The sequence below is a fragment of the Barbus barbus genome, assembly GCF_936440315.1.
Source record: "Barbus barbus genome assembly, chromosome: 42".
Lineage (NCBI taxonomy): Eukaryota > Metazoa > Chordata > Actinopteri > Cypriniformes > Cyprinidae > Barbus > Barbus barbus.
The window spans coordinates 2,743,747-2,769,689 of NC_136720.1; the positions used below are offsets into that span (position 1 = coordinate 2,743,747).

Genomic DNA, 25,943 nt, shown 5'->3' on the forward strand with positions numbered 1-25,943 from the left:
GCAGTTAATGAAGAGCGTTTCTAGATCTGAACAGCACATCTTCTTTAACACAGTTACATCTGTACACCACCTCTCATTGATGTAAAAGCACGTCCCGCCGCCGCGCGATTTCCCCGTTGATTCTGTGTCCCGATCTGCTCTGATCAGCTGGTAATTAGGCAGATGAATCGCGCTGTCCGGTATGTCGCCGTTCAACCAGGTTTCCGTGAAACATAGAGCAGCAGAGTTTGAAAAATCCTTGTTTGTCCGGGAGAGCAGAAGGAGTTCGTCCGTTTTGTTGGGTAGAGAGCGGAGATTCGCCAGATGGATGCTAGGTAACGCCGTTCTAAATCCGCGCTGACGAAGTTTCACGAGCGCGCCGGCTCGCTTTCCCCGTCTGCGCCTCCTGTAGCGTTTGACCAGAGCTACGGCTCCGCCAACTACAATGTCCAGCAAAACGTCCGAAAAATCAAAAACCGGTAGAAGATTTTGTGGTGTGTTCTGCCGAATGTTCAGCAGATCATCCCTGGTAAAACTGATCTTATTTGAAATACAAAAAACAGGAAAAACAAACAAAAACAATACAAACACTGAGGAGCAACGCACAATAGCTGCCATCAGCGGCGCCATTTTATTAGAATTGTGTTGCTTTGTCACTGCGTCGCTTGTGGTGTGTGCATATTTTTTGTCACTATTTGAAAAAAAATTAAATCTTTTTCTCTTTCCTTTAATCTTTCCCTGTCTAGCTCGTACTTATTTGAACAATGCCTGAAACTTGGTATTACAAGCACTGTGTCTGTTTGCCTCTTTGAGATGAACTGGATGAAAGCTTCTACTAAATTAATAAATGTAAATGTAAACTCCATCCACACTGAGATCAGCTGAAAAGCTTTACCTCACTATGAATTAACATGCGAGTTTCAATGTATCCTTTATGTGTTGTAGTATTTTTATACCGGTACAGGAAATTAAAACCCTATAATCATATCCCTACTTCTCAGGATAGGCTCACAATAGACCATTCCATACTCACCTCTCCGTTGAATGCATATTAGATGTAGCTTCACCCCTCTGTTCCCGGTGTCCGTGCTAATTCAGTCAAGTTCTGACCACTTGAAACTCGATGTTAAGGATTTATTTAGGTTCTGATAACTAGTTAAGAATTAATTGCTCAGAGACTGATTTAAAAGTTTAACGAATCGCCAGTACAATGGCTTCGTTTTATTCAAAAATTACAGTAACTCATAAGCAAATAACAAAAATAACAAACGAGATGTCTTCACCACGCAACTTGCTGGCCTCGTCCATCTCTGCCTTCAGCTTTTTATAGTCCTCCATACACCTGCATTCCTTTTGCATGTGTCGCCTGTCTCCCCCTGTCTGGGTTGGTTTCAGTTCCTCAAGCTGGCAGAGACCGTGACCTTTCACTCAGATATCATCCATGGCAGGGTTAACAGTTCAAATACAAAATAACTTCCCCATTTTTCTAGATAGCAAAACATTCCGAATGTAGGTGCCAAAACCATACACTTCACATATAGCAAACATGAATAACACCTCATGACTTTATCTTGAAAAAGAAGCTCCATTCTGCAAATGTAACCTAACAAGTGCAAAATGCATTTCCTTGACAACAACCATCTCTTTGCAAAACGAACTTCATATACACTTTATTAATAACTATTAATATCATATTCGTGCTCGTTTTCTCATCAACTTCAGAATCTCTTTTAACTTAACACAGATCTTTTGATCTTCCAGCTCTGTTTTTGGCCCTCTTGCGTCGTTCCTCTTTCTGTCTCTTCTTGTCCTCCTTACTCTGGTAACATCGCAGCCCCTGGTCTAAAAGATCGTGAAAATCAATTTCTGTTTTTTTACTTACTTACTTTTGTCATTTAGCAGACGCTTTTGTCCAAAGCGACTTACAAATAAGAAAAAGTATCTAAAACTAAAAAGTTACAACTCTATAAATACTATCTACCCACATATTTAAGAAAATAAAGAAATGAAATAAAATTGACACATGCATATAACAACATTTCAATAATAAACATATAAATGAAAAAACTAAATAAAAAGAGATACTACTATCCCTTGCCGGTGTCCCTGCCCGGTGGAGTCGCACGGTAGAGTCGATGGTCTTTACACTCTTTGGTCTTCACACTAAGAGGGCTTCACACGACGACTGCCGCGGTATAATAACCTTTTTTATACCAATCCAACAAATCGTCATTTCAATTCAGCTGGACCCACTTTCCTGTTTATCAACTACAAATGGCCAAGCAAGTGCACACACTGAAAAGATACGCGATACAGTACGAGACCAAACGCGATTTCAGCAACTCTCATCCCAGTAATCAAAATAAATTTTTCTGGTCGTCTTGTTTGATTAGCTGCTGGGGATTGATTAGAAAATGTCATACTATCATAACCAAATCCAATTACAGTGTGAAAGATTTTCTGAAGAGTGTGTTACCAAATGATCATTAAGGTGTTCTTTCTGTGTAAAACTTCCCTCACTCAGAGCAGGAAACAGGCTTTATTCCACCATGAATTAACATGTGCTTCTTAAGGTTTCCTTCACGTGCGAAAGACTTTCCACACTGAGAGCAGCTGAAAGGGTTTTCTGAAGAGTGAGTTACCAAATGCACCTCAAGTTGACTTTTCTTTGTAAAACTCTTTCCACACTGAGAGCAGGAAAAAGGCTTTATTCCTGCATGAATTATTAACATGTGCTTCTTAAGGCTTGCTTTACGAGTGAAAGTGTTTCCACACTGAGAGCAGCTGTAAGGGTTTTCTGGAGAGTGAATATGCAAATGATCCTTAAGTGTCCCTTTCTGTGTAAAACTCTTTCCACACTGAGAGCAGGTAAAAGGCTTTATTTCAGCATGAATTAACATGTGAGTTTTAAGGTCTGCTTTACGAATGAAAGACTTTCCACACTGAGAGCAGCTGAAAGGCTTTTCTGAAGAGTGAGTTACCAAATGATCCTTAAGTTGCCTTTTCTGTATAAAACTCTTTCCACAATCAGAGCAGGAAAAAGGCTTTATTCCAGTATGGATTAACATGTGATTCTCAAGGGTTGTTTTATTTGTGAATGACTTCTCACATCCTGAGCAGCTGAAAGGCTTTATTCCAGCATGAATTAACATGTGATTCTCAAGGACTGCTTTACATGCGAAGCTCTTTCCACACTGAGAGCAGCTGAAAGGGTTTTCTGGAGAGTGAATATGCAAATGATCCTTAAGTTGACTTTTCTTTGTAAAACTCTTTCCACACTCAGAGCAGGAAAAAGGCTTTATTCCAGCATGAATTAACATGTGATCCTCAAGGCTTGCTTTACGTGTGAAAGACTTTCCACACTGAGAGCAGCTGAAAGGATTTTCTGAAGAGTGAATATGCAAATGATCCTTAAGTTGCCCTTTCTGTGTAAAACTCCTTCCACACTGAGAGCAGGAAAAAGGCTTTATTCCAGCATGAATTAACATGTGATTCTTAAGGTTTTCGTTACATGTGAAAGTGTTTCCGCACTGAGAGCAGCTGAAAGGCTTTATCCCAGTATGAATTCTCATGTGTTTTATAAGGCTTTTTTTCTGTCTGTAAGTGTTTCCACACTGAGAGCAGCTGAAAGGCCTTTTGGCGTCTGTTATTTGAATGCTGCAGCTCACTGATTTTTCTCCCTTGACATCATGATCTTTCTGACACTGATGTTCCTCCTCCACTTCATTCAGATCTTGTCCTTCTTTCACTTTCATCAGGCCTATAAGGAATAAAGAAGAACCAATTGGTAGATTTGGGAAAAGGAAAACATTACTAAGGCAACACATTATTATTTTGATCATTGATTAATCTAACAATTATTCAAATGATTGGGGGGGGGGGGGGGGGGGGGGTTCACAGAGAAAATAAAATGATTGGGGGGGGGGGGGGCACAGAGAAAATAAAATGTTGTACAAAAATCGTACTTCTTAGCCTACTTTTTATTATTGTCAGGATACAATTTGTTTAACATTTAAAACACAATTGGAAAAAGTGTCCCAGAGAGAGAAAAAAAAAAGTGTAGGTTGTACAAAAATAGCCTATTAGCTGTTTTATTACTCTTGTCAAAATGCGTTTAACATTATTTCTGTTAAAGAATTTTACAGAATTCAAGTGATATTTTTCCCATTATTTTACATCAAGGTGTATGCAGTCCGTGCCTCAAAACTTTCCATCTCACTAATAAACGTTCTACGTTTTATAATTATTTGTTCCTCAGTCTTTACTGATTTTTTGTATAGGCCTACCATATTTAAAATTTGTAAGTTATAAGTTATTTTATATTAAGCATATAGCATGGTGTATTTATATTTGTTTTGTTAATACAAGTTATCTATATGTTCTATGTTGTATTTTGTTGTTTCTTGAATTGAATTCAAGCAATTGATGTCGAATTGCCAAAAGTGAAAGTAAAATACGCACGGTGCTTTTACAAGCTATTTAAGCAAAGGAAAGTGAGAAAACTCAAGCAAACTAAAAACAAACAACTGCTTGACGCCGAATTGCCACTAATTTGAAAGTGAAAATAAAACGCGCACAGAGCTTACAAGCTATTTAAAACCGAAGGAAAGCGAGGAAAAGAGGGAAGACTCAAACGACCCCCCATCCACCGAGGTGATACCGGTAAGGTGTTGACACACGTCGATTAACCAATGGGAACATTTCCTCACTGTCACAAACCTACTTGATGCCTTTTTTCCTCCTTTCGGAATCCTTGCTGAACACGCGTTGGAAATAGCAATGGCATTGTCCTCCTCTGCCACCGAGAAAAACTTCCAGACCGGCAAAGACATGTTCGCTGATGATGATGTAATGAGCACAACACATGCTGAGAGTCACTTTTGCGCGCTCAAGTTCATTATTTCAAATGTAGACAGAATGCACACAGAATTTAACAGTATTATAACAATAACCGTGGAACGTAACACTGTTTTCTTTTTACTTATTATATAACTTAAAAAGTCCTTGCTACATGTACTGCATTAAGCTAACTGAGACGTGTTATAGCACTTGCGTATCACTGCTCTTTTGTTGATTTTGATTGCTAACATTGTTCTCATTTGTAAGTCGCTTTGGAAAAAAGCATCTCCTAAATGTCTAAGGCCCCGTCCACACGAAGACGGGTTTCTCTGTATACGCATACATTTTTTACCGTATAGGCGTTTCGTCCACACGAAACCGACGTTTTCGAAGAGTGAAACCGATCATTTTTGAAACTGGGTCCCAGGGTGGATAAATTTGAAAACGCTGTTTTCGTGTCCATGAATGACTTCACAACAGCTTCTGAATCCTCTCCTGAGCTGAGTTTCCTTTGAACGCAAATAATGAAGTGATGGACACACAACAGGAAGGATGTTGAACCAGCTGTCATCATTCTTCTTAATCCATGAGTTATCAGTGCATGATAACTCATGGATTAAGCACTCACACCCATTGTAATGAAGTGCTTTGAGCGACTGGTCCTGGCACACCTCAAGAACTGCCTCCCACCCACACTGGACCCGCACCAATTTGCCTACCGTAGCAATAGGAGCACTGAGGATGCAGTATGCACAGTACTGCACTCGGTACTCACACACCTGGATAATAACAACACTTATGCACGGATTTTGTTTGTTGATTTCAGCTCAGCATTCAACACCGTCATTCCCTCCAAGCTGATCACTAAACTTGGAGACTTGGGTGTTAACACCTCCCTCTGTAGCTGGATTATGGACTTTCTGACCAACAGACCTCAGCATGTTAGGTCAGGCCACACCTGCTCCACCACCATCACACTCAACACCGGCGTACCACAGGGCTGTGTGCTGAGCCCATTCCTCTACTCCCTCTACACCCATGACTGCAGGCCTGTGCATGGATCCAACTCCATCATCAAGTTTGCTGACGACACCACAGTGATTGGCCTCATCAGAGACAACGATGAGACTGCCTACAGGGAGGAGGTACAGCACCTGGCTGCATGGTGCGCTGACAATAACCTGCTCCTCAACACCAGCAAGACAAAGGAACTTATTGTGGACTTCAGGAAGAAGAAAAGTGGAACGCATGACCCCATCCACATTAACGGGATGGTTGTTGAACGTGTCTCCAGCTTCAAGTTCCTGGGAACCCACATCTCGGAGGACCTGACCTGGACCACCAACACATCCAGCCTAGTCAAGAAGGCTCACCAACGCCTCTTCTTCCTTAGGACACTGAAGAAGAACCACCTGTCTCCAATCATCCAGCGGAACTTCTACCGGTGTGCAATTGAAAGCATCCTGACCAACTGCATCACAGTCTGGTATGGGAACTGCTCAGCTGCTGACCGCAAGGCACTACAGAGGGTGGTGAAAACCGCCCAACGCATCACAGGGACACCACTTCCTGCCATTGAGGACGTCCAGAGAAAACGCTGTTTACGTCGAGCTCGCGGCATTCTTAAGGACTCCTCTCACCCTGACCATAGACTGTTTAAATTACTGCCCTCTGGGAGGCGCTTCAGGAGCCTCCGATCAAGGACAAGCAGACTCAGGAACAGCTTTTTCCCTACTAAACTCTGCCCAATGATACCCCCCTCACACACCACTACAAACTCTTCACCCCTCCCCATCATTAAAATCGGTTAAAAAACAAAAACAAAAAAACATCCACACACTGAGTACTATGCACTGGAAATTTTTATTTCTATGCACTTTCAATGTTCATTGCACTAGTATTTATATATCTTAATGTATAGCTTATTCATATCCATTTGTAATTATATTCATAGTTTTTGCTCATAGTGTACATACATTTACTGCACAACCCATCTGTATAGTATGTTCATATCACCCATCTGTATATCATACTGATAGTATTTAAAAATTTGTAAATTATGTCCATAGTACTACTGCCTTATCTGTATATTCTGTACATATGTAACTATTGTAGACACTGTATATCCTGTACCTCTGCTTATTGCACTTCTGGTTAGATGCTAACTGCATTTCGTTGCCCTGTACCTTACATGTGCAATGACAATAAAGTTGAATCTAATCTAATCTAATGATGGACTGATAATGTGAGGTGAGCAACATTTCATTAAACCTGCTGGAGCAAATTAGCTCAAAAGGGGAATATTTATAATTAATTTAAACTGGTTATAATTAATAACTATTTAGATTAGATCTTAGAATTAACTGTAGCAGAATCGATATTACGATTATTTGATCTGTCCGTCCACCGAGCAGACAATATAATTATTTATCAATTCTAGGAAAGATTGCTTTCCTGGCCAAGGAACAATAGCTTTCCTACTTATACAGTACTAGCAGTAGTTTAGCATGTAGCAAGCAGCAGCATTCAGTGACTTCGAATCGTGAGCAGGACACAGAGACAATCAATTGTGAATATAAGGAATTTAATACATGGGACTATAGCTAACATACAACTAAATTAAGCAAAACATATACAGAATGAAGGAAAGTAAGGAAGAGAGAGAGAAGAGCAAAAAAATCTCAGTATTTCACATCAATTAACCACAACCTAATGAGAACTTGCGTTAAAAAATGAGTTTTACCAGGAAAAGTCAACTTGAGGTTCATTCTGTTGCAGTAGTCCCTTTAGGAAACATCATAAATGCAGGAGTATTGTTGTCATAGCTCTACTAACATTTCCTCCATTGTAGGCACTGGACACACCTACATCCTGTTGCCATCCTGGTCACTTGTGTCACCAGAAATGGATGGCTCTCCATTGAAATGAATAGAATTGTGTTGCTTTGTCACTGCGTCGCTTGTAGTGTGAATGCATCTTTTGTCACTATTTGAAAAAAAAAAAAAGAAAAGAGAAAGAAACTTTTTCTCTTTCCTTTAATCTTTCCCTGTCTAGCTCGTACTTATTTGAACAATGCCTGAAACTTGGTATTACAAGCACTGTGTCTGTTTGCCTCTTTGAGATGAACTGGATGAAAGCTTCTACTAAATTAATAAATGTAAATGTAAACTCCATCCACACTGAGATCAGCTGAAAAGCTTTACCTCACTATGAATTAACATGCGAGTTTCAATGTATCCTTTATGTGTGAAAGATTTTCTGAAGAGTGTGTTACCAAATGATCATTAAGGTTTTCTTTCTGTGTAAAACTTCCCTCACTCGGAGCAGGAAACAGGCTTTATCCCAGCATGAATTAACATGTGCTTCTTAAGGTTTGCTTTACGAGTGAAAGTGTTTCCACACTGAGAGCAGCTGAAAGGCCTTTCTGAAGAGTGAGTTACCAAATGATCCTTAAGTTGACTTTTCTTTGTAAAACTCTTTCCACAATCAGAGCAGGAAAATGCCTTTATTCCAGCATGAATTAACATGTGATTCTTAAGGCTTCCTTTATGTGTGAAAGTGTTTCCACACTGAGAGCAGCTGAAAGGCTTTATCCCAGCATGAATTAACATGTGATTCTTCAGGTATCCTTTACGAGTGAAAGTGTTTCCACACTGAGAGCAGCTGAAAGGCTTTTCTGAAGAGTGAGTTACCAAATGATCCTTAAGTTGACTTTTCTTTGTAAAACTCTTTCCACACTGAGAGCAGGAAAAAGGCTTTATTCCAGCATGAATTAACATGTGATTCTCAAGGCTTGCTTTACGTGCCAAAGACTTTCCACATTGAAAGCAACTGAAAGGGTTTTCTGAAGAGTGAATATGCAAATGTTCCTTAAGTTGACTTTTCTCTGTAAAACTCTTTCCACACTCAGAGCAGGTAAAAGGCTTTATTCCAGCATGAATTAACATGTGATTCTTAAGGTTATCTTTACGTTTGAAAGTGTTTCCACATTGAGAGCAGCTGAAAGGGTTTTCTGGAGAGTGAGTATTTAAATGACCCGTAAGTTGGCTTTTCCTTGTAAAACTCTTTCCACACTGAGAGCAGGAAAAAGGCTTTATTCCAGCATGAATTAACATGTGATCCTCAAGGGCTGCTTTACGTGTGAAACTCTTTCCACACTGAGAGCAGCTGAAAGGATTTTCTGAAGAGTGAATATGCAAATGTTCCTTAAGTTGCCCTTTCTGTGTAAAACTCTTTCCACACTGAGAGCAGGTAAAAGGCTTTATTCCAGCATGAATTAACATATGATTCTTAAGGTTTGCTTTACGTTTGAAACTCTTTCCACACTGAGAGCAGCTGAAAGGATTTTCTGAAGAGTGAGTTACCAAATGATCCTTAAGTTGGCTTTTCTTTGTAAAACTCTTTCCACACTGAGAGCAGCTGAAAGGCCTTTTGGCGTCTGTTATTTGAATGCTGCAGCTCACTGATTTTTCTCCCTTGACATCATGATCTTTCTGACACTGATGTTCCTCCTCCACTTCATTCAGATCTTGTCCTTCTTTCACTTTCATCAGGCCTAAAAGGAATAAAGAAGAACCAATTGGTAGATTTGGGAAAAGGAAAACGTTACTAAGGCTGCAACAAATTATTATTTTGATCATTGATTAATCTAACAATTATTCAAATGATTGGGGGGGGGTCACAGAGAAAATAAAATGTTGTACAAAAATCGTATTTCTTAGCCTACATTTTATTATTGTCAGGATACAATTTGTTTAACATTTACAACACAATTGGAAAAAGTGTCCCAGAGAGAGAAAAAAAGTGTAGGTTGTACAAAAATAGCCTATTAGCTGTTTTATTAGTCTTGTCAAAATGCGTTTGACATTATTTCTGTTAAAGAAAAGTGTAGCAGAGAAAAATAAAGAAACAAAACCGAGTTGAACGTCCAGAAGTGCTTTTGGGCAGTCAGCATTTTTTTAGAGCAGTACATAAAAGGAATACTATACCCATAGAAATAAGAAATATTAGATCTCTTGCTTCTTTCTCCGAATCGATAAAAGGGTGGTTATTGGAGAATCAAACATGTCTTCATAATTTGAAGTAGTGGTTTCTTGTTTTGTGTGTGTATTTGTTTAATTAAATTTTTTCTCTTTGGTTTGTGACTATGTTTGCCAGAATACATGTTTTCTGTGTACTTTGGTTTTTACCATCAACCTGCCAGGGACTGCAGATGAAAATTAGCCTGAATGGCTAAATCTGGCACATTTACATAGTAGACTTCTTCACTTATATTAGTTAATGTGAATTGTCCCTTTTAAAATAAAGAATAAAAGAATAAGGAAAACTTTAGGGTGCTTCATAACGTTTTTTTGCCTTTCGTGGGGCTTAACAATAACACAATAGTAGATGCACAATATCGGATTTGGATTGGTTTCGTCTGACCAATACTCGATCCGCCAGAATCGGAGCCGATACCGATAGAGTATCGGACTGATGCATCCCTGGTGATAAGACATTTTATTTTTGGATAAACTATTTTATTCACAAGATAATCTACTGTATATCTTATTGAGTTATGATGATCAAAATGGTTGATGAAAATGATTGACTGCAGCATTAAATTTATTTCAGCCATAATGGATTTACTTTAACTGTGCAGTGGTATTTTTGTCCACGCTTGTAGACTTTACAAGTTGTTTGATTGTGAGTGAATGAATGAATGATGCATTTATATAGCGCTTTATCCACCACCATTGTGTTTAACGCCATTCTGTGGCTATTTTCACGACGAGAAATATGACTGAATTATTTCATATTTTTTAAATTTATTTAAAAATAACTATTTGGCTTAACTCTGTTAAAACTCTTCAAAAGAGTTAACTGAATAAATAAAAAATGACCAATAAGTCGAGACCAGCACAATCCAATAAATCATGCTTAAAACCCTCTGGGGTCTGAGGTCTTGAGATGTGTTGACATGCCCTGATATTTGTGCTTATTTCAGCTTCTTAAATCATACTATTGACCAACATGTATTTTTTTTGTATTCAGCACAAACTGTGCTACAATATTATGTGACCAATTCTGTTTTGACCTTATTTGGTAGTTCCTGTTCTGATTTAGTTAATTAGTCATTATCATTTAGTCCTGTCACCTGTGTTTGATTATCTAGTTTGCTCCTTTGTTTCCTGTTTCTTTATAAGCATTCAGTTTTGTCCCCATCCTGGACGGAACTTAAGTTAGCAATGGTGTATAGTGTGTTGATGCTAATAAATGTACCTTTTTGTTCGTCGTTGTGGGCGCCTTTACTACAACCACCAACCGTGACAGAAGATCCGACCTACTACCACTCGTAATGATTGAGCTTGTTCCCGTCGTTTGCGGGGGTTCACGCCGCCATTCGTGGCTCGCCCCTGCCCGTTGTGCGTGGGATGTTGGGCTGCCTGTCGTGGCTTATCCAGGTCTGCAGTTTTGGGGAAAACGGGTCGCCATTCGCCCAAACCCACAGCCAAGGAGGGATTTGTTCCGCCCGTGGCGAAGTGGATGCCGCCGTCCAAGGAGAAGAATGTTCCGCCCGTGGTGAGGAGGAAACCGCCGCAACCGGCGATGAACGTTGCACCGTATGCGACGGTGATGATTCCGCCGCCCACGCATAGGAGGATTCCACTGACACAGAACAGGGGGCTATTGGATGAGGCTCTTCCCCCGGAGCTCTCGGCTCCCGTACTCTCTCCAGTGTCTGCTTCTTGCCAGTGCCTTCCAGTGCCTACTCCACGTAAGCGCCCTCCAGTGCCAGCTCCTCGTCAGTGCCCACCAATTCCTGCACCTCGCAAGAGGGTCCCGTCCAGCCCACCTTAGTTCCCGCTGGTCCCGTCCAGCCCACCTTCGTCTCCGCTGGTCCCGTCCAGCTCTCCTTAGTCTCCGCTGGTTCCGCCCAGCACCGCGCTGCAAGAGCACCCTCAAGAATCCGCGCTTTCAGAGCGCCCCTGAGTATCTAGTTCTCAAGCCACGGCCAGGAGTGCCGATCCCGAATCCCGAGAATCCAGTTCTCTGACCACGGCCAGGAGTGCCGTTCCCGACCCTCACGCGTCCGAGCTGCAAGAGCGCCCGCTTCTCTGGAGCGCCCCCTCCTCCTGAGCGTCCCACAGAGCCCGCTCCTCCAGAACTTCCCCATGAGCCTGCTCCTCCAGTGAGACCCCTAGAGGGGAACATTCCCAAAAACAATTTTTTTTGGGGGGGGGGCATATAGTCTCTGCCTGTGTGGCCAGGCCAAGGCCACGGAGCCCCCTGATCCACCTGGGGCTCTCAAAAAAATAAACCTGCCATGGCAGTCCAAGGACCCCGATCCGCCATGGCCTTCCAAGCTCCCCGATCCGCCATGGCCTTCCAAGCTCCCCGATCCACCATGGCCGTCCAAGCTCCCTGACCCGCCATGGCGTCCCGAATCTCCAGACCCGCCATGGCCTCCCGAATCTCCAGTTCCGCCATGGCCTCCCGAATCTCCAGTCCTGCCATGGCCTCCCGAATCTCCAGTTCCGCTTTGGCCTCCCGAGTCTCCAGTCCTGCCATGGCCTCCCAAGGCCCCTGATCCGCCCTGGAGGCTTCCCTGGTCTCCTCCCTGTCCTGGTCCTACGCCAGCCTCCAGGGTGCCCGCCCCCCTCCCCGATGTTACTGTTACGGTGTGGGACGCACCTACCGGGAGGGGGGCGATATCTGTCACATGTCGGTTTTCCTTTCAGTTCTGTTTTGACCTTATTTGGTAGTTCCTGTTCTGATTTAGTTAATTAGTCATTATCATTTAGCCCTGTCACCTGTGTTTGATTAATTATCTAGTTTGCTCCTTTGTTTCCTGTTTCTTTATAAGCATTCAGTTTTGTCCCCATCCTGGTCGGATCTTAAGTTAGCAATGGTGTATAGTGTGTTGATGCTAATAAATGTACCTTTTTGTTATTCGTCGTTGTGGGCGCCTTTACTACAACCACCAACCGTGACACTGAGACAAAGGGCCCTCCCCTAAAGCTGCTAATGGCCCATCAGTGTGACTGTGACTGAGGCAGGTAAGAGAGTGTGAGGAGACTGAAAAAAATGGGGTTTTTAAATTATTTGTATTTTATTTACAACACAGTATAATCAAAACATACATAATGAAGGTCAAAGACACATTATTGTGCACACTGATCTAACCACAGAGATGTGAACAGACTTTGAGTCATTCCTGCAACAGATTCTGTTCAACAAGTGAAACAAGTACCTGACATTTACTTATTTCCATGGATTCAAGAAGGAAAAAAAAAACAATCAGTAGTCAAGGATCTTGTTTTACCATAGAATATCAGTGTAGTTGAACATCTGATGTTGGTGCAGCGATCTCAGAGGAAAACATCTTGAAGAAAGTCATCAGGATTCATCTGTGGTTCAGGTACCTGATCCAAAAAAATACAAAATACCAAAAAAAAAAAAAAATTAAAACATTTGTGAGCATAGACTCATGTATGCTTTGTACTATCATACACAAAAAAGACATTTACTATCTGAGAAACGAATTGTTATTGTTTAGCACGCTATTAAATCTATTTGTGAACATTAAACATTCTTCTAAACATTCTTAGATGCTAGCATTCATCATGTTGCCGTTTGGGAAAACCCCAACTAAACGCGTTCAAGTTTGTCACAATAACACGCTAACTAATGCAAAAAACAAGCATTACTTACTCATCAGATTGATCGTCTTCTGGATGAACTGTTGCTGTTATTCTGAGGTAAATCCAGCCTTTACTCAGCGCGTCTTCTTCCAGAAACAAACAGTACCCGGATGAACAGAGTGCAGTGTTTCCCCTATAAATTTTTCCAGCAGCGGTGCTGTTACATGCCGGAGGTTGTTACCAAGCCGCTCGCGGGGGGTCCGAGGGCATGCACCCCCGGAAGATTTTTTTTTTTTTAATAACCCCTTAAACAATGACTTCTGGCAAGTTTTGTGGATAGAAATGCACATTTTGAGACATACAAACTTGAGATACCATCAACAGAAGGCATGATTATTGCAGCACGTACCTTGAACTGGTCACAAACAAGATTAGGACAGGATTATTCATGTTTTTCTTTTGTGTTAATTTTCAGCTGTAAGGTAGAAATAGATAGTGGAAAAATGAAACGGCACAACCCAGAAAAAGATTATTTACAATTTATTGAAAATTTTATCCTAATGGCAAGGGCCATACCCAATCTGTGAGCACTTAATTTTTCTGGGCTTTTCATAGAAGATTCATATCATGTAGGGTGACATATCAGGTGAGTTTTTATTGATCGGCTGTTGGGTTATTTTTTTGTGAAAAAAGGTATGTACCAGGTATCTGCATGAAGAGATTTCAGGGTGCCTGGAGCTGTAGGTATACAGAAATCACATCGATATGTCTTAATGAATGAATAATGGATCTGATTAAAATCACCCTATTCAGTGTGGAAAAGTCACGCTCACAGTTCACACTGGGATTGGTATGCCACAGGATTTCACCCATCTCAAAAATGAATGGTATTTTCAATACCAGTGAAAATTCACGGTTTTCGGTACCAATTTCGCAGTTCGCTTTCTCCTTTCCACAAGCGCTTGCTCGCTCTCCCGTGGCGTCTGTCGTTGCTATGCAACCATGAACAGAGGAGCGCAAAACGAGAGTGCCGCGTCGCTTTCCGCGCGCCCACATTTGAAATATTTGCTTATGAACGTGAATGTGAACGGCCCCTTATGGCAACGTGACATTAGCCTAATCAAAAATAATTTCCATTTGTGGCTCTTTCCTCCTTTCTTGTCCACAAGTGGATTCAGAGCCATCGCATTAGCAGCGCCGCCGGTTGCCATGTTTGTGTTTTTAGGTATGTAAGTGAATGACGTGAATGTCGTGATATTACTGATCATGTGAAGATTTTTCAGCGGCGCTGCGCCGCTGCTTAATACATTGTAGGGGAAACACTGGAGTGTCGTGACTGTTGGTTTATGTTGGGCGTCGCCAAGCGCGTGCGGATCACGTGGTGATTAACATGTGAACACGAGGGGGTGGGATCTCATTAGAAATGATGAGGTAGACTGGACAGACTGAACATCGTGTCGGTTTCATACGGATTACTTTATCACAGAACATTTGTTTTCGATAGCACTTCATTTGAAAGCGGACACTTCAGGTGTTCTATAGAGATAACTCTCATGTCTGTGTGTTGAGTATTCACTGAGTTACACTTCATTTTAGTGACGCGTTACTATAAACATATCGCGGAGATGGAGAAGACAGAGAGCGCATCCTGTTGGTTTTCTTTTTTCCCCAAAACCACAAAGTTTTGTTGTAATCGTGAGTGTACTCAAAAAAAAGTAGACACTTCACAGTTTCGATTGATTTATAACACTTATTTGTGTGACCAAAATCAACAGAGTATTTTTAGTGTCTTTTGCACTTATCTTAAAAAAACCAAGTTGGAATCGCCGGCGAACAGAGGGTTAATGAATAAAGGCATTCAGGAAAAAAAAAAGAACGTGTTGGAGGAATCCCTAGTATTAAAAACTTGTGTGTCATCCTGGAATGACCAATTCTACAGCAGGTATAAACAATCTGGTCCCATCGGTTGGATTTTTTTTTTTTTTTTTTTCAACATTGGGACTAATTTCATGGAGTTTATTCAATGTATATACAGTTGAAACCAGATATTTACATACACTTCAGAAAAAAAAGAAAAAAAACTCTCTTTACCGTCAAACAGTAAATCAGAGTAAACTTTTTCTGTTTTATATCAATAAATATTAACATTTTTTGCATTTGTTAAATGTCAGAATCGAGCGAGGGATAAATTTATTTTATTTTTTTTTCACTTTCATCAATGTCAGAAGTATATCCCACTCTGCTTGCCATTTGTTATTAAAGCTGCAGTCCGTAAGTTTTGCCTCTTTGTTGCCATCTCTGTTTGAAAACCAGGAATTGCAAGCTGCTTGCAGAATTATCTTGCGTTTGTGGGGTTGTGTTCTGAGGACTATGTGTGGATATGATCAGTTCATTTCTGCCGATCGGGCGATTTTCGACGTGCGTGTGAAAGGCTGTTATAGCAGCCACATACACTTTCAATGTGGATGGCATACAACCACTATCAAATGGCTCTTGGAGGACGGCAAGAATTATTGGTATTGGGCAGTTGATTGGGTTTTCACCCCGCAATACGCACCAACTTGAAAAAAAAGAGGAAAAGGAATCCGTTTTGTTAAAGTACTTGCGTACTTTCGGCCAGCTGTGAGCTAGTGCATCCACTCCCAGGGTAGAGTGTGTCAGTGAATAAAACAGCAGGCAGTGAGTGTTCTCCACTGATGCAGAGATCCACCTCCGCCCTGCCGAATACACTCCAAATCATTTTGACTGTCAGAAGGTGTAATCTCCACTCCCCGTGGATTACCGCGCCCCTCGACAGTAAATCCGCACCGTAGTTCAGGCGGCCGGGGACATGTACTGCCCGGATAGAGAGGAGGTGGTCTCTCGCCAGCTGCAGCAGTGGTCGCGAGTTCACACCGCCTTGGTGATTCATAACTGCTACAACTGTCATGCTGTCCATCCTGATGAGAACGTGAAGAATGTCTGGGAGAAAGCACTCGAGTGCTAGGTGTACAGCACAGAGCTCCAGACAGTTTATGTGCCACAACTTCTCCGTTTCTTCATATTGCGCCAAGGGGTCAGCGTTTGCAAACAGTCGCACGTCACTTTGATGCGCAAGGTGCCTGTGACAAATACTCAACAACAAAAATACTTGTCAACAATTTGTTAGTGTCGATGTTGTAGACTAATCAGTTCAGCCCTATCGTGTACAGATGTCAAAACTGTCCCTGTTCACACAGATGACAGGGTACCCGCGGGGTCTTAAAAGCATTGAAAAAGTCTTAAATTTGATAATGTCAAATTAAGGCCTTAATAGCCTTGAATTTGGTATACAAAGTCTTGGATTTCGTTACAAAGGTCTTTTTTTTTTCCTCTCCTAGGATTAAGTTCATACCGTAACAAAATTAACTGGTACTAATGTAGGCTAATTATAAATTCATGCAGCGTAACTTTGAGTGCACCTCACGCTCCACGTCATAGCAGAAAGCTGCGAAAGCGTGCGCACCCGTTACTATGCAGGGCTCGCAAAATCGCTAGCCCGACGTACCGGGGCTATTGCGTTTTCCAGTCGGGCTACCAAAATGTATCACTGCCCTGCCCGACAGGCTACCTTAAATACAGGGCTCCCACGCAATGTTCTCTCTAAGCTGAGCGCGCGCGCGACCGCGCTCTTCTTCCACCGCGGCCGCGTGTTTGATTGAATGCCGCCAGTAAAAGGGAAAGAATACCAAGGCTCAGGCAAACCGCTATAGAGCTGATGTCACGACAGAGTTAGAACCGGTTTCACAGAAAGAGCACGATGTGCACCAAATGAGTCGCTGTAGAAACTGAATACTTCAATGGTTGCGGTGCGGTCAACACGAGAGACTACACAAACACAATGACGTGAAATAAAACATCCTCATGTATTAAAGAAGACTGGCTTGATTAAGTGCTGGAAATAATGGAGGATGGGTAACAAAACTGAAACATGTTCAGTCACACACAAGAGTATTGTACAAACTGTACTTCATAACCATGTTTAGACAGCTATAGAAGAATTCATGTTCACTTTTTTTATATTTAACTTACAGATCTCAGCTTAAGTTTTGCTTCAGTTTGTATTCTATTCTATCAGTTTAAATAGTTTGTTTTGATAATATATTATGTTAGGCCTATATTAGACCCAAAAACAAGGTCAATTATTTATCAGGTGTTTGACTTTGAGTCTCTTGCTCATCAAAGCTGTATTCATTTCAAAAATACAGATAAAACTGTGATATAGTGAAATATTATTGCAATTTCTAATATTGGTTTCCTATTTTAATACCTATACTTTAAAATAGCATTTATTCCTGTGATCACAGCTGAATTTTCAGCATCATTCCTCCAGTCTTCAGTGTCCCATGATCCTTCAGAAATCATAATAATATGCTGATTTATTATCAGTGTTGAAACTTGTGCTGCTTCATATTTATATGGAACCGGTGTTTCTTTTTTCTTTGATTCTTTGATTAATAAAAAGTTTAAAAGAACAGCATTTATTCAAAATAGAAATTTTCTAACAATAGAAGTCTTTACTATCAATTTTATCCATTTAACACATCCTTGCTGAATAAAGTTTAACTTTCTTTAAACCTTTTTTAAAGTACCTTTAAAAAAGAAAGAAAAATTTCTGACCCCCAAATTTTGAAGAGTTTATATTGTAACACAACATCTCTATTTTGACTAAACACTGTTCTTTTTAACTTTTTATTTTTAATAAATATCACAGGTCCCAAAAATACAGTATAAAAATAAAAAAAGCAGTACAACTGTTTCCAGCATTGATTAAAAATCAGCATACTAGAACGATTTCTAAAGGATCATGTGACTGAAAATACTGCTTTGCTTCACAGGAATTAATTATATTGCAACCAAGAGCTGCGAAGGCTGTAGTGTTCAACACCAAGTTCAAATTTATTTGTTTATTACAAATCAAATGTGTGATACGCTGTTGCGTATGTATTAAATATAACTGATAATTTAAATAAAATGTTTTATTTAATTCAAGTAGCCTACTTGTACATAATTATTTTCTAGGGTTCGAAATGTATACAGATTTGACATTTTCCCCTCATACTTCTGTCGGAATGGGTACGAAGTTGGCATTGAATTTCATTTGAAATGGCATTAAAAAGGTCTTAAAAAGCCTTGAATTTCATTTGGAGGATCCTGGGGGTACCCTGGATGAAAACAACTAAAAACACTGCATTATGCTGACAGGCCAGATGGCGATGTCACTTCGTAAAGAAACACTACACATCTATAGGTTGAACGTAATACAAATGCGCATGATGTTACTGCGGTCTACAGGGAATCTGCAGGTATCAGCACTTCAAAATAAATAATTTAAAGGGGTCATGACCTGCATTTATTATTATTATTTTATAATGTTCTTACATAGAGTGTTCAATTCAGAAGCTAAAATTATTTTACAAAAAACATTTATTTTTTGTTACTTACATCCACCATGAAAAGTGTTAATTATACCGTTATATTTCAATCTACTCCCATCACATGAAAGGATTGAGATTGTAGGTAGAGTGTCAATGGTCCATTTGAGAGATAGGTGATGGTAATTAAGGCTGATCGATTAATTGCATTTACGACTTGAAGATCAATCGATATATGGCAAAGTACGGCAAGAGAAAGCATAAGGAGACGTCGGCTCTCTCATAGCTCTCTGTAGGTACTCTGACATACAACGATCGATCTAAGCAGCACTGCTTCATGTCGAACACATCTAAGTAGGGCTGGGTATCGTTCAAAATTTTCGATATCGATACCTTGAGTTCGATACCGGTTCCTGAACGATACTTTTTTCGATACCAGTTTTATGAAATCAGTTTTAATAAGATTACATTATCTCAAAAAACTATTTTTTTATGTTGATATTTATACAGACTCAAAGCCTCATCTCCTGAGCCACTGCACAAAGGAACTAAATATATCCAACACAATAAATAAATAAATAATTTTAATAAAGTTCAAATAGTTTTCAGTTTACACATCTGTTAGGCTACGTTTACATTAGTGCGTGTTCATTTTAAAACACAAAGCTCAGACAGAATCATCATTTCTAGGTTGTTAAAGACTTCAAGAAATTTAAAATCTTCATCCACTTTCATAAGTGGGTGTTTTATTTTCTTTCACCATATATTTTATTGTTATTAAATTCTGGTGTAGTATGTCTAATTATTTGAATGCATAATAACAACTTAGTTTATTTAAATTTATTCTTAAAATAGCCTTATGAAAGGTTTTATTTTTCCTCAGAAATTCTGTGTTCTGTATCTGGTTTTCAAATGAAGACATAAACATTAATTTAATTTCTCTTTAAATTATTGAAAATCAAAGTTTATTTATTTTGGCAAACAAAGGGGGGTTGCTATTAAAATTAAAACATGGAATAACTGTTGTGTGATCATTACTAAAAAAAAAAAAAAGTTTTAATTTTAATAGTAGCAGTGCTGTCTGCTGAACAATATTAATATATTTCTGCCGCAGTCTTCCAAGTTAAACCAAACTTTTATTTTGACGGGTTGTCTGGAATACCTTTACAGTTCTGTGTGTATATGATATGACGCTAGTTTTAATCAAATCAAACGGTAAAATTCTCATGAAGTGACTCTCAGAGCAGGTCTGGAGCTGTTGTTCATGTGTTTATGTCCTCATTTAGTTAGGCGGCAGACGCTGAAATCACCGTGAGCGTCACGCGAGCTTCAGTCTGTGTATAATAAACAAACCGCGCGATATAGAGAGCAGACTGCTCCGTGCGCTTTCGAATCGCTCTCGCGGATGTCAAACACTGATCTATCAGCGCCGCTTCTAGTCAAACACACCTAGTGCTGCAGGATTATTGGCTCACTGACGGTGATGAGATTAACCCCTTAGGTATCGAAATTTGGTACCGAACGACAAGACGTTTTTCGATACTCGGTAGTATCGAGGCAATTCGGTCGGTGCCTACAAAGTATCGAACTCGATACCCAGCCCTACATCTAAGCAGTCTTCAGAGGAAGCATTGAGTTGGCACGCTACAGTGCTGCCAAGTCCACGGGTTTCCTCCAAAAATGTGATATTTAGCCCCTGAAATGCAAATCTTACCAGGGGAACCCCTTCAAAAAATGTGTATTTTACCCCCCGGAATTTGATTTTTACCATTGGACACCCCTCAAAACACGATTGTGTTAGTTTTGAGTAGCAATTGGCCAGGTTTTGTTGTGAAAACATGGCACGGTACATGTGGAAATGTTTGAAAGTAGGCTACTTCAAAATGGCACATGGAAATTATTCAAGTAGTAACAGTGTTACGGTGCATTTCATTACTGAAGACTTCGACCTTAAGATAATATAGGCTACAGGTGCATCTCAGAAAATTAGAATATGGTGAAAGTTCATTTTTTCTTGTAACTTATTTCAAAAAGTGAAACTTTCATATATTTTAGATTCATTCAATTTAATGTAAAACAAATAAAAAGTTTTTTTTGTTTTAATTTTGATGATTAGAGCTTACAGATAATGAAAGACACACCGCAAGCTTGAGAATACTGTCAAGAAAAGCCCATTCAAACACTTGGGAGAGCTTCACAAGGAGTGGACTGAAGCTTGAGTATTAATATAGTATAAAATATTTAGACAAATAAGAATGATGTAGCCCACATCTCTTGAGCGTGCGTCGCACTCAGCATGCGCGAGCCGAACACGCAAAATCTTGCTCTCTGCATGAATGCAACGCAGATAGTGACAAGTTTGTTTGAAACACATAAGTTTAAATAAGATAATATTAACAAATGAACATTATATGACATTTAAAATAGTTTTGGCGATTTTTCCTTCAGTCCGCCTGTGCATTTCTGACCCAAACAGCAAAGCAGTCTAAATCTCTGCGATGTTCTCGTTAAATATGCAATTTCTGAGATATTACAATGAATTAGTTTCTAAAATGTTATGATATGGGAAGCCTGAAACAGATCACAGCAGTATAGCCATACACAGGCTTTCAGTCATCAGCAACGTGGTAAACATGCGTGCCAGTATGCATATGATTTATTATGAAGCGTCCGTAACGCATTATTATGGTTGATAAGAGCAATTAATGGAGATCAGCTGTTGATCATAATTAGCATGGCCATAAGTTGGCTTTGTACAGAAAGTTTAAATTTAATTGCATTAATTACTCTATGAAATAAACTTAATCTTTAAAACGTTACGGACGTGACACAGCGCTGAAGCGTCCTGACGTCATAAATCTAGCCCTTATAAATCCAAAAATCATCGCCGTTTAGACCAAGTGAGTGTATTTACTTTTCAGACAGGCCTCCATCTTTCTACAAAATACTTACTGTTGACATAAATTTAAAAATGGACAGTCTTTGATATCTCATTTCAAAACATGAAATACAGTCGAATGAAAATGTATTTTTACTATAGGTGCACCTAGGGCTGGGCGATATGGCTGAAAACTGTATCACGATATCAGTGTTTCATATCGGTCGATATCGATAATTATTGATTTTTTTTTAAGGTGGTACATCAAGTTCGTGGTATTACCAGTTTTGGCGGGGACGACGGTCTTGCATAATTTGCAGACGACATTTGGTCTGACTACGGTCAGACTTATAATATCCAAAAAACTGCCATACTGGCGAGCTGACTTTCTCTTTTATTTACAATTTCCTCGCTCGCTGCGGCACTCATTTTCTGCTTATGAAGAGGAATCCAGCAGACCAGCCAGGTCTGGCTGCAGACGTGCGCTCTCAGCCGCGCGTGCGCACTTAGACACGAGACAACGATATGGTGCAACCAAACATGATACTGTTACATGATTGGCTGTTAGCGTGTCACTCCCTACGTTGCTAGGTTACCAGAGAGCGAGTGCCTTTGTTAATGCAACCAAACTTGCTTCGCAACCTTTGATTTCTTCCGACGAAGAATAAAAAATATTGAACGTTTTATCGAACACATTTTTTATTGATATCGTTCACGTGTCTATCGCGATACATATCGTTATCGTTTTATCGCCCAGCCCTAGGTGCACCCCTCATATGTGGTGGATAAACATAGCGATTTCCTTCAAATTTCTATTAAAGCACGTTAATGCAGTAAAATACAGACCTAAACGCACAACTCAAAGAGGGTTTTGTTCTTTTGGTAAAAACTTCATTTTTTTCATGGTAAGGTTGACATTTGCATGGAATTGTTCATATGTTATTATAATTGTTATATATTATTCTTTCTTTTATTTGCATTTTACCTCTGCTCTAGCTTGTTTCCTTCTAATAAACCTGGATCTGCAAACTAAATATTGTTGACTCAGTCACAGATTGCTTGTTTTGTTGATTCTTCAGTGGTGATGGCCTGCTGCACCCTGCAGAGTTGGAGTGAACTGACTGTCAGACAGTGGCGTACCGTGGGGTTTCAGTAAGCAACTGTAAACTACATGTACACATCTTACACATCTCTGTTACAGCTAACACAGCCATATGCATATAATGCACATTATGCCGCACATAGGCTCTTAACATCAATGACGGCTGATCAACAATTTCAACAGTAGGCTAGATTAGTGTGGGTTAATTTCCCTACATCATAGTCAGTAAAAGTAATCGGCAATACACGGGTCACTATGCACATTCACATCACTCTAAAACAACGACGTGACCAAAGCAGCAAAACTGTTCAAATGCTGGACATCCACAGACTACACCACAGTATTATCAACGCACCACGTACACCTCTGGTTTTTATTTAGTGTTTATTAATCGATCTTCAGTTTAACGCAACGATATCGATTCGGGAAATCCCTGAATCGATTCTTAATGCGCGTGCTTCACGTAAGAGGATATGAATATTCACCTCTCGTCCTGAAGGTGTCACCATCTTTCGAATTGCTCCACTAAAAAAAAAAAAACAAAAAAAAAAAAACAGAGGATCATCATGGCGGAAGGTCACGGCAGCCAATTGAAGCCAGCCCCGGCGAAATTAAAGTCTGAGGTATGGAAGTATTTCATGTTCAAAGGCAGTGACGGTAAAGATGAGCATGACAAAACTACCGTCGTTTGCAAGTTGTGCCCGCAAGAGCTAAGATTCTGCAACAACACAACAAACCTACGAAACCACCTGTCCAGACGACACGCTGACAAGCTGTTTGGTTTTTCTGATTCTGGGCAGCAACGGCTAGATGTTGCGTTTGCTTGCAAACTACAGTCAGATTCACCTCGCGCTAAAAAAATAACAGAGGCCATTGCCATGCTGATTTGCAAGGATTTACGCCCCTACAATATCATTGAGAACAAGGGTTTTCAAACTCTTATTAAAGTAGGAGAGTTTCAGTTACCAGGATTTATATCAAAATATGGATCCCATGTCTGCAAAACTAACATTTTAAATGAAATATTGATAGCTAATCGAAATCGAATCGAAACCATAAAAAGAATCGAATCGCAGAATTGGTCACAATACCCAGCCCTAGTGTTTATGTAATCTAACACTTGTCTTGTTTTATGAACTGCTGTCATATGGACATTATTTTGTTGCCAGAAGATGGTCTTCCCACGAGTATCAGTCACTTCTGGCTGATTAAAGGATGTTTTTAAATTGTAACCTTGAAAGGCGCATCTTCTGCAAACCTACTTTGAAACGTTAAGTATTGTGAAAAGTGTTATACTTTTACGTCATTTAACCATGTTTTACTATAGTAAAACTGTACCAAGCATGATTGTAGTAACTATGTGTTTTTTTTTTCCAAACCATGGTTTTGATGCTATATTCTACTATAGTAATACTTCAGTAAAACTGTGGTAACCATGACTTAGTAACCGTAGTTTTTGAAATCATGGTAAATGTTGTAACTATGGTTTTACTGCAATTGCTGTAGTAATGGTTATTTTTATAGTTACTATGGTTTTACTGCAGCAGTCATAATTAAACCATGGTGATTGTAGTAAAACTGATTGATTTTGTTTTTTACTATGGTTTTATTGCAAATGCTGTAGTAAAATTGTGGTTAATTTTCAAAAGACTACAAATAATCATGAATTATCCACTTTTGATCAGAGCATCTGGTAAATGTATTTGTACATGTAATATGGATTAAAATAAAAATATTAATAAAGTTGCAGCTGTTCTTGAGAGTGGTGTGTATTGTTTTATTATAAAGCAGATGTTGTGGTTTATCCTTAACCATGAGCTAAACGCCGGTGAACCGCGTCCACGCAGAGCAGCCAGTATTTACAGCTGAGGCCGATGTCGGAGCGACGTATTCCCGATTAGCAGACGCTCCATGAGCGTCATCGTACTGATGAGATTGTACATCGGCTCGACGTATGTGTGCTATTAGGGTACTGAACAAGCAAATAATGGTTGAATTGAAAATAACCACAGTCCTATAGCGACTTTACTTAAAATGAGTCTTCTACTAACGTAAAAAGCTCGGAGTTCAGCAAAAATAAAGTCAAAGAGTATTCCTCAGTGTCGAATGCATTTCTAGTAGAAACAGGATCTTGAGTCTAAACCTTTAGCTTAAGTACCACAAACAGCCATTAAAGATGAATTAAGAATAAACACCAACCTCCTTGTTCCTCGTGTTTTAGTCTGCAGGTTTCTGGTTCCTCGTGTTTTAGTCTGCAGGTTTCTGGTTCCTCGTGTTTTAGTCTGCAGGTTTCTGGTTCCTCGTGTTTTATTTCCAAAGTTTCTGGTTCCTCGTGTTTTATTTTCAAAGGTTCTTGTTCCTCGTGTTTTATTTTCAAAGGTTCTTGTTCCTCGTGTTTTATTTTCAAAGGTTCTTGTTCCTCGTGTTTTATTTTCAAAGTTTCTGGTTCCTCGTGTTTTATTCTCCAGGTTTCTGGTTCCTCGTGTTTTATTCTCCATGTTTCTGGTTCCTCGTGTTTTATTTTCAAAGTTTCTGGTTCCTCGTGTTTTATTCTCCATGTTTCTGGTTCCTCGTGTTTGGGTTCTGGTTCAATCTTGTTCTCCTCTCTCTCTTCTTTAACAAACACCATCTTCTCAGCAGATCTGTTTCAGATGATACTCCTCCGGATATTCTTGCTTCAACACTTAGTCACGACTCGGAGGATCAGAATATTACAAAGATTTACTGACCTGATTCAAAAACTGTATTTCTCTATTAACAGAAACTACCTTTCTAGCAGTTTGTTTTAAGGCTGCATCAGAACAAAACAACAGAAAGCGCGGTGAAACTGATCTTCTTCCTCCGAGGTTTAATGGTGTCGTGTGTGTTTTAGCGCCCCCCGCTGGACTGGAGAGAAGCGGCGAGAGGAGGGAATTATTTAAAGCTGATCTGCACATAAATGAAAATGAGAAACTCACGATATTTGATCTTAGTGTGTCAGGATTAGAGAAAAACGAGCGAATTATTACTCAGATATTTAAATGAAAATGACACAACGTTGCAGACTGTAAATATGGAAAGGATAGTTGTGTCTTAATTGCCATAATAATAATAAACAAAAAAACTGGTGCTCTTTGTTTTTAAAAGTT

General features: G+C 39.8%; 1 protein-coding gene across 2 annotated transcripts; it reads right to left on the reverse strand.

Annotated features, from left to right (window-relative positions):
• Positions 1–1,164: 1,164 nt before the first annotated feature.
• LOC306861619 (uncharacterized protein) lies at positions 1,165–25,658 on the reverse strand. 2 transcript variants are annotated; one of them, XM_079403998.1, is made up of 2 exons: positions 25,015–25,644; positions 1,165–3,739 (listed from the first exon to the last, which is right to left on the reverse strand). In XM_079403998.1, exons 1-2 carry the CDS (start codon positions 25,442–25,444, stop codon positions 2,496–2,498), a joined length of 1,674 nt encoding a protein of 557 aa, XP_079260124.1. In that variant the 5' UTR covers positions 25,445–25,644; the 3' UTR covers positions 1,165–2,495. The 2 variants fall into 2 exon arrangements, with proteins under 2 accessions (XP_079260124.1, XP_079260125.1); XM_079403999.1 differs by lacking the exon at positions 1,165–3,739 and adding an exon at positions 6,664–9,373 and having other exon boundaries at positions 25,015–25,658.
• Between the last annotated feature and the right edge of the window lie 285 nt (positions 25,659–25,943).